This window comes from Vanessa cardui, chromosome 24 (assembly GCF_905220365.1).
Source record: "Vanessa cardui chromosome 24, ilVanCard2.1, whole genome shotgun sequence".
NCBI lineage: Eukaryota > Metazoa > Arthropoda > Insecta > Lepidoptera > Nymphalidae > Vanessa > Vanessa cardui.
This window is the reverse complement of record NC_061146.1, coordinates 5,657,800-5,671,214: the sequence shown is the minus strand read 5'-3', so window position 1 is coordinate 5,671,214 and position 13,415 is coordinate 5,657,800. Positions and strand designations below refer to the sequence as shown.

The 13,415-nt window shown below is 33.8% G+C and overlaps 1 protein-coding gene across 1 annotated transcript in view; it reads left to right on the top strand.

Moving 5' to 3' along the window:
* The window catches only part of LOC124540136 (sodium-dependent noradrenaline transporter-like), a 69,177-nt gene extending 58,216 nt beyond the window's left edge, over nt 1-10,961 (top strand). The window contains exons 9-21 of the mRNA XM_047117582.1: nt 241-372; nt 754-816; nt 3,062-3,239; nt 4,018-4,151; nt 4,528-4,667; nt 4,902-5,005; nt 5,624-5,748; nt 7,672-7,784; nt 8,239-8,376; nt 8,888-8,987; nt 9,974-10,074; nt 10,160-10,327; nt 10,798-10,961. Of these exons, the coding sequence (XP_046973538.1) occupies nt 241-372; nt 754-816; nt 3,062-3,239; nt 4,018-4,151; nt 4,528-4,667; nt 4,902-5,005; nt 5,624-5,748; nt 7,672-7,784; nt 8,239-8,376; nt 8,888-8,987; nt 9,974-10,074; nt 10,160-10,327; nt 10,798-10,896 (1,595 nt within the window). The 3' untranslated portion in view covers nt 10,897-10,961. The remainder of the gene's footprint in view (nt 1-240; nt 373-753; nt 817-3,061; nt 3,240-4,017; nt 4,152-4,527; nt 4,668-4,901; nt 5,006-5,623; nt 5,749-7,671; nt 7,785-8,238; nt 8,377-8,887; nt 8,988-9,973; nt 10,075-10,159; nt 10,328-10,797) is intronic.
* The last annotated feature ends 2,454 nt before the right edge of the window (nt 10,962-13,415 follow it).

The window sequence follows — 13,415 nt, the reverse complement described above, 5'->3', positions numbered from 1 at the left end:
ATCCAGCCACCTTTTTTATCCTTCACAAATGTAATTGATGTAATAAATGATCATGGTTATGTGGGTTAAAAAATTAAGATATAGATTTAAATCTTGCATCATTAAGTATCACTGTTCTTAGATGCTGCATTTGTGTGCATAATTATGCATTTATGCAGGTAACCTGCATTAATTAGGACTAATGTTCCTCCAAAGAGGTCGAAGTACGTAATGGTAATTTTTTGTACTTTTTTATGTCAGGTGCCTTTCTGATACCATACATGCTGATGTTAATCTTCGGTGCGGTGCCACTCTTCTACATGGAACTCATTCTCGGGCAATACAATCGGCAAGGACCTATCACGCTCTGGAAGATATGTCCTCTATTCAAGGGTAAGGCTTTAATGATGTTCTAAATTCAAATATAGAAAATAATTTATAAAAAACATTCAAATTATCTACGTGATTGCCTGTATCACTTTACAAGGTGTAAGAAGTGTATTTCCACATGTTCAGTATTCTCCTTTGCTTAATTATCTCTTATATGAATAATCTGATTTGTAATAACCTAATTACAAATAATTAAAGCTATACGTATATATTAAATCTTACACTTTATTTCTATCTTTTTTGTGGGATAGATAGATATTATGAAATGGGGTTCAGATAAAGGGTACCTACTGCGTGATCATAACTCCATTAGGACCTTCGATGAACATATTTATTTAAAAAAAAAAAATATAAAATGTAATAAGATAAAAAAATCTGTTCCAGGTGTAGGATTCTGCGCAGTGATGGTCGCATTTTACGTTTCGTTTTATTACAATGTTATTATTGGTAAGTAATTTTTATTTTTTAAAGCTTCATTGCAATATTGGTTTATTCATGTTATTGATAGGTTTTTAATTTAGTACTTCTGACCATTAGACGGGGCCTCTTGATTACCGGCCAACTTTGCCCTTAAGTATTTGGCATTGATAGTATTTAACGATGCCAATATGCTTTTAATAAAAGGTCTAGAAAAAACCTTCTCTTACTATTTTTGCTATCCCCTCCACTACTACCAACATTGTACCACGAAGGAGTCCCTTCACGTTAAATTAATTAGTCTTTACCAAAAGTAAATAATTATTTATTTAGGTAGGCTTGAATAAGCACTGTTGAATCTTAATTTTACAAAAAATAGTAGGTCAAGCTATCCCGGTTCGGAATGTATATTCTGCCGAGAAGAACAGGCAAGAAACTCAGTAGCCAAATACGAAATTATATAATATTGTAGGATATATATGTCACCGTAAGATTACAAAATTCGTTAGATAACAATTTGACGGGACAGGTAGTAATCTAACGAGGAAGAACTTTCGACAGTCGACAATTTGATGCGGGACAAATTGTAATCTGACAGTTTAACTTCGATAGATTACAATATATTGAAAAATAATACGTTAAATTACAATCATATAATTATCACGGTTTACAATATTTTGACAGATTACAACGGTGACATAAGCATAATATATTCTGCCTGGAAGCCAACAAGTATTAGCTTCACGCTTTTCTGTCATTTATTTAAACCTGTATTTAATAATATACTTTTTTTTTAATTAAATGTATTTTTAACAAATTATTTGAATTTTAGTGAAATAGACTTAACAAATATAAATTACGTAAAAGTCATGTAACGCAGACTAAGATATCTTGTAAATACGATTGTTTCCTCATACTAATGGGGGGGGGGGGTAGCCAAGCCTTCATGATTTTATATACAATACAAACGATTTACAAAGGATCAGACTTTATCAAGGGAGAAATATCCCACTGCGTAGGTAATATTCATAGCAATTAGATGAGTGCGCAAAATTCGGTATTCTGTATATTCCATCCCTCCCATAATGCAATAGCACGGCAAATCCGATACAACTGGAGAGGGAAAATAACAGTCCTGTTGGCTTAGTGAGGTTATGGTAACTATATGACTTTCTTGATGGTTCTACTCGTTAGAATCTACACTTTGAATCGGTGGTATCTCCACTTAATATAGAAAGTGTTTGTAAAAGAATATATGCTGATTTTGATTTTGGACGACGTCACAGTCAGGGATTAGTAGTTAATGTATCATTATTTGCTATAATTTAATCAAAAACGTGTGTTTTATCAGATATAAATTAAATAATACGTGTTTCGCAGAACTGTTTTCAGTACATAACATATTAATTAAAATATAAATGAGAATCGAGATTGAGATGCGAGGATATTAATTACACATTGCATACTTCATTAATTGTATTTTAATCCAATTAATGAACTATCTCCAATGTTATCAACAATTTCACAATTATACATACTTCTGAAAGTTTTGGCGAGACAGAGTTTATTTGTACAGCAACTATATAAACATATCTTAGCAGTATAGATTTATTAACATAAGAATTGATAACATTAAATGCTTAAATATATACAAATATGAAATAAAACTAATTACTGTATAAATCTTGACCGCGTGGAATGGTGGCAAGAATGCTAGCAGCATTTCCCCGTTGAATCGCAATTCCGATCCTCTGGGCAAAAAACGAACCAGCCCTCTTGTCACAGCAGTATTGTAGCTGATGTTGATAATTTTGGACAACATGCTTATGTGAACTAATGCTATGAAATAGAAAATGAATAGAAGACAGTTGGTTAGGAATAGTGCTAGTCACGTCATATTCCGAAAAATTTGCTTGTAAATTTTACGATGCCAAAAAAAAGTTTGAAGTTTTTTTGATTTGGGTGAGAATATGCTTCACTGAAGTTCATAAAAAACACTTGTAAATATGGGAAAGTAGAATTCACCCAGAAGAACCAGCAAGAAGGTCAATCGTTACTTTTTCCAACAGAGTACCTATGTCAGTAGAATTAAATTAAATTTACATATATATTCCGCCTGGATATCTAAAAATACTAGGTCCGCTCTTTTTTATCTCTAATAAAGTCTCATTTGTTATATATTACGTTTAATGTATAAATAAAACGTCTTCATATAGTTTTATTTAAAGCATTGTCATGTTTCATTCCCTAATTTAATGGTCTTTTTTACATTCAGGCTGGGCGCTCTACTTCCTGATATCATCCGCTAGATCTGAACTACCCTGGTTGCACTGCGATAACTCCTGGAATACGGAACAGTGCTGGGACGCGGCGAAATCGAACGCCACAAACAAAACTGATGTCTTGTACCAAGGACCACTCTCTCATTTCACACCGGCTTCGGAATTCTTTCAGTAAGTTGGGTCATTATTTTATTTTTATAAAGTAGATAGGTCGATGTGGAGTTGGACCAACTGATGGTAAGTGGTCAAAATCGCCCATATATATCGGTCCCGTAATATTTACCAAACTTTGCAACAACAATGTGCCGATAAAATTCCTCGTCTTTTGAGCCTATTGTTACGCTGGCTCTGTCGCTTATCTGCGATCGTTTTTTTACACCATAATACTGAGTGTGCTGTTTTGCATAAGGTAACCAAACTAGGTAGATTCGGACAACGCCCAATTGCCAAGTAATATTCATCGAAGATACAAAGGCATTGTGATATTAGAGGAATGATGATGAAGTTGCAAGTGGCTGTAACATTAAGTTACTTTATGTCTGGCTAGTTAGATAACTTACTATACAGAAGAAATACCACAAGGACATACAATGAAAAATAAACTATTGAATTGATTAAAGATGAACTGTTGAAAGCAATTCTCTTTTTCCTTTTTTTTATTATACGAGTAGGCATATGACTTCATTTCACCCGATGGTAAAAAGAAATGGATTGCAACTATTTGAACCAAGTTCTAAATTATTCCCAAAATGTTGACAGAGTCACTGTTTACATGGAGCATTACTTTCCGTTTAAAATGAAGAATATATTCGCGGACATTGCGTAAAAATTTTCAATTTTTATTCAAAAATTTGAATGATATGGATGATTTTATTACCTTAAGAATGTCCCAAAAAACTACTGTAAAAGTATAATTATATATAAATAACGGCTTTGTTCCGATTTGTAGCCGAGCGGTACTGGAGATGCAACATTCTGAAGGGCTCAACGATTTAGGATTACCGAAATGGCAACTGGCTATCTGTTTGGGAATTGTTTACATCACGCTCTACTTGTCTTTGTTCAAAGGTGTTAAAAGCTCAGGTACGTTATTGGTCATAATACTTTTAGAATACTTGACAAAATCATAGATAAACTATTTTCACTACCAACTTTTGGGAACTAATTTGTTATGCCCTCTATTCCGGTATACTTCACTACCAACCTTGGGAACTAACTCCCTGTACCTTTAGTTACACTAATTCACTAAAAAGTCCACCCAGCACTAAAAAATATATTGCTACTTGGCGATATATGACGAATAGGGGTGGATGGATTTGCACAGTCCACCACCAAGTAAATAAGTAGTGAAATATTATTGATAATTTTTTTATCAAACAATTTAAAAGTATATTATTGGATTTTCGAGCAAATATTAGGCCAAAATGGTTGCCTTTGAATATTTAATTATCCTTTTCAGGAAAAGTTGTATGGATGACAGCTACGATGCCGTATGTCGTGTTGTCAATTCTTCTCGCGAGAGGTCTTCTTCTGCCGGGAGCTACACGAGGCATTGCGTATTACTTGAACCCAGAATTGGCAAGATTGAAGGATACCCAGGTAGACAGAGAGATTTAATTTAAAATAATACCGTCTGTTTTTTTTTTCAGCAAAGACCTTATATTTATAAAGTGTTGTAAAAATCGGTTATGTTATTACTTTTAGTTTGGTCTATAATTTGGAGTTTTGACCACAGTTCTATTGAGCACTGCAGAGAACATTTGTATGGACAAATTGAAACATCTTGAGCAAAATTAATCTTGACCAAAATTAATGTTGATCAATGAATTTCAGGTATGGGTGGACGCGGCTGTACAGATCTTCTACTCGGTCGGTGCTGGGTTTGGAGTCCATCTGTCTTATGCGAGCTACAACACGTTCCATAACAACTGTTACAGGTATTTACGATCTATTTCAAAATATTCATTGATCAATGACTCACCAGTCAACAAGTCCTGGATCAATCAAGGACTTGGTAAACAATTATTGGATATTGTTAATAGTTTAACACTTAGACGAAGACACGTAATACTAGTATTAACTTGATATTGACCATTCGTTCTATACTTTTAAAAAAGGCTACGGTTAATGAACCTTCAATAACGTCTCTTAGGGTGGTCACAAGTTTAAAAAAACTATTATCTTCCAGATTCATATATTAACACTATTTTCACATTTATTTTACCCAATAATAAGTGTTTCACAATACATCCCGTATTTATCTAAATCTTGCCTATAATTTTAATTATTTTAAACACAATTATAATTTTAACAAAACACTGCCGCCGCGTTCGATTTCTTGACATTCTCTTTCTTACCGGCCAGTATCAGACATTCGGCCAGTATTAATCTTGAAAAATTAAAATATTACATTACAACATATTCTAAAAATAGTCAATCGACATGTTATTAAATAAATTATTCTAATAAATAGTAGTAATACAATGTGTAAAAAAATAACTCACAGTTCTTATACTTGAAAAAGCGCTTTCTCCATTTTAATTTTGTTTTTTCAGGGACTGTCTAGTAACGACTCTGGTCAACTGCTTCACATCTTTCTTCTCCGGCTTCGTCATCTTCACGTATCTGGGTTTTATGTCTCATAAGCAAGGCGTACCAATTTCATCCGTTGCTACTGAAGGTGAGTTCCTTTTTTTAATTTTCTATCAAGACAAATGGAAAGGTCGTCTTGCGAAAAATATTCTTTTAAGTCTTCGATTAAAAAAGGACATGTTGTAGCACTGTTTTTTACCTCTGGAAACAAATGATTATAAGTATTTATTGGCATTTTAACCATCAGTAATGAGAAGTAATTGGGACCAGTATTAATTGGAACATTGCATCATCAAACTGACAAGCAATTAGCACCTATTTCCAGGGTTAATTGATGTGATTCATAGTGCAAAATAAACAAATGCCTCGTCGCTGTATGTACGTCCTTCTGGGTACCATCTACTGATCATATATACTACCGCCAATTACCAATTATCGGTAGCCAGAATAATCATCACTAGAGATATCACATCTCACTTCCGGTCGATGGCGCATTGATAATGAAATAGTTAACATTTCACACGCTGCCAATTTTTATGGACAGTTGTAGCCTACCTATCCAATAAATATATTTTAAGCAAGAGCCAAATACAACAAAGAATTTAAATAATTTTATTTATTGATTTCTTGAAGTGAACCATCTCTATGTGTCAGTTGACAATAGGTTGGGGAAAAAGTTTCTTCGTATTTTATATGAAAATTCAAAAAGTTTTTTTTTATAGTTTATTTACATTTGACTAAAGTATGTAGGTGCCATTTTGTTCCATAACTTTTTGCCATCTTGTTGGTAATGACATGATCCCATTGCTGTAAAAATTTTGGGGCTTCTGATCGAAAAACTGCGACAATGGTTTTGGCAGTCCTCTCGTGATGTTAACCTGACACTGCCTAAGGAATTCTGCAGAGACCGAAACAGATGAAAATCTGAAGGTGCAAGGTCAGGACTATACGACGGATGCATTAATACCTCCCAGCCAAACTCTCGTAATTTTTGTTGAGTGGCTAAAGATGTGTGAGGTCTAGCGTTGTCATGGTGAAAAACCACACCCCTGCTGTTGATCAATTCTGGCCGCTTTCTCTCAATTTCTTGCTTCAATCTCATCAATTGTTCGCAATACAGTTCTGAATCGATGGTCCTGCCGGGCGGTAACAGCTCATAATTAATGATGCCCTTCCAATCCCACCATACACACAGCATTACCTTGTTGCGAGTTAATCCGGGTTTTGCCACAGTCTGTGAAGCTTGACCGGCCTTTGACCACGATCTTTTTCGCACGTTCTTGTCGTATGTGATCCACTTTTCATCACCAGTTATCAGCTTCTTCAAAAATGGTTCGGTTTCATTACGTCGTAATAAAGAATCACAAATGAGTACATGGTTCATTAGGTTTCTTTCAGTGAGATCATGAGGCACCCATATATCGAGCTTTTTTGTGTACCCAACTTTATTCAAATGAGTCAAAACCGTTTTGTGGTCAATTGCCAGTTCTTCAGCTACATCGTAACTACTAATATGCCGATCTTGCTCCACTTTTTCAAAAATGGCATCAATTTTGTCCGTAACAGGGCGACCAGAGCGAGATGCATCTTTGATATCAAAATTTCCGGCTTGAAAACGCTTAAACCAAACTTGCGCTACTCTCACAGATACTGCATTAGGTCCATAAACATCACAATTTTTTTTCGCGGCTTGAGTTGCATTTTTACCTTTTTTATAGTAAAATTTTAAAATGTATCGAATTTCTTCTTTAGATTCACTCATTTTAACAACAACAAAAACAAATGAAAATCACACAAATTCCTAATTTGAATTTGGAAGTGCCTTCTTTAAAATTAAAACTTTTTAATTATACCAAAACCAGCCAGATACAAATGGTATAGCCAAAGAGATTTTAGTACAAGTTCATACATACTATATGCGAAAAGACTTTTTCCCCAACCTAATATAAAAAAGTTCTGTTTTTCTGACATAATAATAATCAAATTCTAATCTAGTTTCTTACATTTTTAGGACCTGGTTTAGTTTTTCAAGTATACCCCGAAGCAGTAGCCACTCTACCCGGAGCGAGTTTGTGGGCGATGCTGTTCTTTTTCATGCTGATCATGCTTGGGTTGGATTCTGGAGTAAGTAGAAGTCGAAATCAAAAATCCTTGATCGAAATAAAAGCGGTAAAATTACTTAATGATTGTCCAAATATACCAGTGATAGTTATCAACGTTTCTTTTACCAGAGAAACTCAGCGTTATTTTATTATGTCACATTTTACATTGATAGCTTACGTACAATATTTTGTGGCATATATTTTTTTAATTTCAAATAGCCTAGATTTTATTCCCACCTCAACTCAAATCAACTAAAAAGTCATATGTTTTGCAATATCATTTAGCGTTCAAGATTATTACCGATATTTAAAATTGAACATTTATGAACGTTTTCTAGGATTCTGTTTTAGAAACGTAGACATTTCACAAAAGAGATCCAATTACCTTTACGCTTTGTTTCATTCAATTGTTTCCATCAAAGATGTTCCAAATTCGAACTTAATTTTTTTTTGTATTTAATAATATGCTCCCACAGATGGGTGGACTGGAGTGCGTGATCACGGGGCTGCTGGACGAGGCGCGCGCGTGCGGCGCCACGTGGCTGCGACGCGAACACTTCACGCTGCTCGTCGTCTGCGTCTCCTTCTGCGTCGCCTGCATCAACGTCACGCCGGTATACCTTCCCTACTATTATCCCCAAATTTAATACTTTAATAATATAGGCATTAACTTAACACATTTTTATGCTTCATTGCGTTATACCAAAATATTTAAATTTTGCATGAATTCAACAATATTTACTGAATCAATGGTATAGTAATGGAGAGAATATATCTGGAGATCATCTGCGTACAAGTGGTAGAGAGAAGTAGTATGGTTAGTGATAGGGTTAATGAATATAGAAAATGTTTAATGTAACCATTTTAACATTTACAAAACTCCCGATTCCGTTTTTAAATATTATACGCTTTATATATTAAGATGTACGTAATCTTGACCTTATTCGACTGCCACACAGTAATCCTTAGTATTGGTTTATTCTGGTACGAAGGGTTGAATGAGTCAGTGTAAGGGACATAAAATCTTAGTTCCCAAGTTTAGTGCCAATATCTATGGGCAGTGGTCATCAAGTAAGCATTTGTCGTACATAATAAAATAATCTACTAAATTGTTTTGATTTCCAGGGAGGCATATACATGTTCCACTTGTTGGACACATATGCCGCTGGAATATCTTTGCTGTGCTCAGCGCTATTTGAAGCTTTGGCTGTATCATGGTTCTATGGTGAGTGGTGTTTTATTAGTACTAGTTCCAAGGCAAGTTTAAGAAGAATAAAGATTTTATAGCAAATATGAGTCAAATCGTTTATAAAAACCACATAGATCTACAACAAAGTCAGCAAATCTGAAAAAGTGATCAACACTGGACGTTAATTTTATTAAACTTTTAACCAGGATATAATTACATTAAACTGATATAAGTTTGAATCTCAAATCTAGGAAAACTACTAATTACTGAGTTCCATGCCAGTTCTTCTCGCTAAGATCTAAATTTCGAAACGGTGGCAACTCAACGCACAAAGCTGTAAAATGACGATTCAAAAGTCTTTGAAAAGCCTACCTTGATTAATTTATGTTTAATTATCCTGACCTGGGTGAACAAACCTCGCTAGTGATATAAAGTTTCGTTTCGATATTTTAAGTTATATAAGTTAAACCAATATCGACCTTAACAACAACAACAGCCTGTAAATTCCCACTGCTGGGCTAAAGGCTTCCTCTCCCTTTGAGGAGAAGGTTTGGAACATATTCCACCACGCTGTTCCAATGCGGGTTGGTGGAATACACATGTAGCAGAATTTTTATGAAATTTGTCACATGCAGGTTTCCTCACGATGTTTTCGTTCACCGCTGAGCACGAGATGAATTATAAAGTCAAATTAAGCATATGAATTAGCGGTGCTTGCCTGGCTTTGAACCCGCAATCATCGGTTAAGATGCACGCCTTCTAACCACTGGGCCATCTCGACTCAGATGACCCAGTCGAGACGAAATGGCCCATTAGCTTAACATTAAATCTATATTAATATTATAAATTTGAAAGTAACTGTCTGTTGCTCTTTCACGACAAAATCGCTGAAACCGAATTTCATGAAATTTGGTATGAAACAAACACGAGAAAACTCCAAGAAAGGCCATAGGCTACTTTTATTGCCTAACAAACAACCAACACCCTAAAAAGTATTTAAATGAATATTATTTGTATTTCAGGGTTGAAGAGATTTTCGGACGACGTGGAGGAAATGCTGGGATTCAGGCCCGGCTTATATTGGAGGATATGCTGGAAATTCGTCAGTCCAATATTCATAATTGTAAGGATAATAAGGACTTTGTGCTGTTTTTTATACCTGTGTGCCTGTGTTCTTGATCTTCATCAATTATTTTTCTGATATACAGGGTGTAGTGGTCTTCGGCCTGTTGTACCAGCAGCCTCTCCAGTATCAGCACTACATGTATCCTCAGTGGGCTGTCATACTCGGTTGGGGGTTAGCCTGCTCCTCTATCCTGATGATTCCCCTAGTGGCTATATATAAACTCATCAGCACTCCCGGCACTTGCAAACAGGTGAGACTGCCTTTGTATCAGTATCTATTGATGGTAATATATTTGGACAGTTAAGAATTTCACCTTTATTTGATACTAGCCATCCGAAAAACTTCGAAAGTGATGTGATGTAAACAATTTTACTTCTTTTCAATATTAATATTAATTAGCTCGAACGTAAAATGAGTTATTGTTAAAACCCAGAACTGAAATATCGCTCATAATCGAATAAATATATTTAGTTTTAGAGATCGTCACAATTTCAGTTAATTACTAACATTTAAACTTATATTTTGTTTACCTTAACAATATTTACTAAGTCGGTTAGAAGTGAAATCGACACATATTTTTCGTGTATCAACAGTATGTTGGACGTTTTTAATAAATATAAACTCTTCTTATTTGTTGATTATGAACAGTAACATTAATACTATGTCTCAATTGTTTTATTAATATTATTTACTTGATTATATATTTTATATATGTTTCAGCGTATAGCATGTTGTATATCACCGGAGTCTGAACACGAAGCGATACGCGGGGGGGCGCCTGTGAGTCGCTTCACTTGGCAACACTGGTTTTACGTTTAGATAAATACATCTGGACATTACAGCCAAGACCGGTATGCTTAAGTGCTGGACATACTCGTAGCCAGGAATTTGCAAGAAGATATAGCAACTTCGCTGGACAACGTGATAATTCCAGGTCGTATTTACGTGATTATGATGGTGGTTTAAAGTGTGGCAACTATGGCATCTGGCATGTTTGAAGTATTAAACCCAGAGACTAAAAAAGGAAGGAGATAGCTTAACATATATAAAGCTGGAACCAGACTTGTGAAAGATGATGCATTAACGACCTATGTCAAAGCAGCTTTTACTGTTATAGCTGGTCTGACTCAGTCATAGCTTTACGTGTGCATCTTTCTTATTTGTAGGAGGGAGGGGGGTTGAAGATGGGAGGAATATGATGAAATTAATGAAAACCGTTACTTTGTATTAAGTAAAAAAAATGTAGTGTTTGTTTTATGCTCGTACTTATTTGTATGAAACTATTATATTTGTCGAATGTGACAACCGCGATGTGGTTTGTGGAAGGGATGAAATTTGGTGAATATTGTTAAAATGAATATAACCCCTTAAATATTAATTTAGTTAATGTGTAGTATGTAACTGTGTTCGTACTGATCTGTATCTAGTCATATTTAAATTAATATGCATATATGTTGAGATATATTAGTAGTCTAATTGTTGTGTTAAATACTTATAGATATATAATTTATAGTATAATGTAACCTTTTTATGTTAGTTAAATATTTAAATTAAACTAGACATGTAGAAAAATATATACATTGCAGATAAAAATTGTCCATGTATTGTTAGTTACAAAGATATATAAATACTTAAGCAATCTAATTTGTATTTCAAAAAATTTGCAATGAAAAGCATTTTTCGTTGCTTTATAAATGTAACTATTTTAGTAGATTAAAGTATTATTATTAGGTATATCAAAATTATAATAAATATAAGTCTTTTTAAAGTAGATTCGGGCGGGTCCCCAAGTTATTCGCGGTATTCACGTATAAAATATAAATAATTACATATTTTGCTTACAAATGTATTGTAATGTGTTTAAGTGTAAGGAATATTATAATCACGAAACGAAAAAGTTTATAAAAATCGAAAGTCATTCGGGAAATACACGAGTATTCGTATTAATCAAATCTGTGACAAAAACAATAATATTGTAAATATTACAATATATTATATCTGTAATAAACCTGAAAAATGTACACAATGTATTCACATATATATGTTATTATTTAATTACATATCTAATCGAAAAATTATAAATACCGTTAGATTATAATCTATTTCGCGCAATTGTAAACTGTCGAAAGATTATGAACGTTTATTCAACTTACAATAAAATATATACAACTTCGATATTTCATAATATTTCGATTAGGTAAGTTTAGAATTTTTAAAATGTAACTGAAATTTGCTTCGGTAGATTATAAACTACCGAATCATAATGCGTTTAATTGTAAGTAGCATGTTTCGGTTCTCAACCTTTAGATAGTTGACAATCTCGCGAGATAGATCGTAATCTAACGGCATTTACAATTTTAATGTGACATACATATGTTAAAATTAAATACATAGCCTTAAAATTGTTATGTTCTACACAAACTTGTTTATCATTTTAATTTATTTTTTGTTAAACATAACCAAACTCTTTTCTTATATAAATATTAAGTTAAATCACAAATAAAATGCTATATAGTGTTTACTTATTACAGTTATCTTTTAAATACGATACTGTAATCGATTGCTGTTATTATTATTTACTATAATAACTTTTAATTATAATCGGTAGTGTAGTAGGTAGCTTAAATGTTAGTAAATATTAAATTCGCTAAGGCAAGACTAGAGCTGTAAACAGTTAATTGTATAAATACCTACAATATTTATCGGACTCGTGTAGACTTAATATTCTTTAATTAATTTATTTAAGCATATTATAAAGGCAAATGGAGCTCGCGAAATATTATATTGAATCAAGTAAAGCGAATAAAAGTAACAACGTGTTATTAAATATGAATGCATACTCACTACTGCAGTGGCAGACTAAGACCTGAGTGATGCCCAGCTTTGAACGAAAGGTAGTTTTACAAGCTTTCTCATTTGTGTGTACCCATAGGTTTTTACGTTTATTTATTATACTATTTTTATTTATTAAATATACATATTTATTCATGTTTATGTGTAAAAAGTCTAGACGACTGTACAGTGTAGTGTTTCGGTTTCGCTGAAGGGACTAAGCACATTTTTAAGGTCTTGCTTAAGATTTGATCAGGGGACAGAGGATGGATTTGGGCCCCTTCTAAGACTGGGAGCCCGGGGTGAGCCGCCCCTTTCTCCCCCCTTTTAGTCCGCTACTACATTAGCATTACATTTTCTTCTGTTTTATAAAAAGGAATGAACACTGGATATTTGTCAAAATATGGAATATTTTATATATTTGTTTGGCATTGTCGCTGCACTATAATGCTTCGCGCGCTCCTTCCTTTGATCATTAATTTGAGAAAACGACCAACGTTATTATG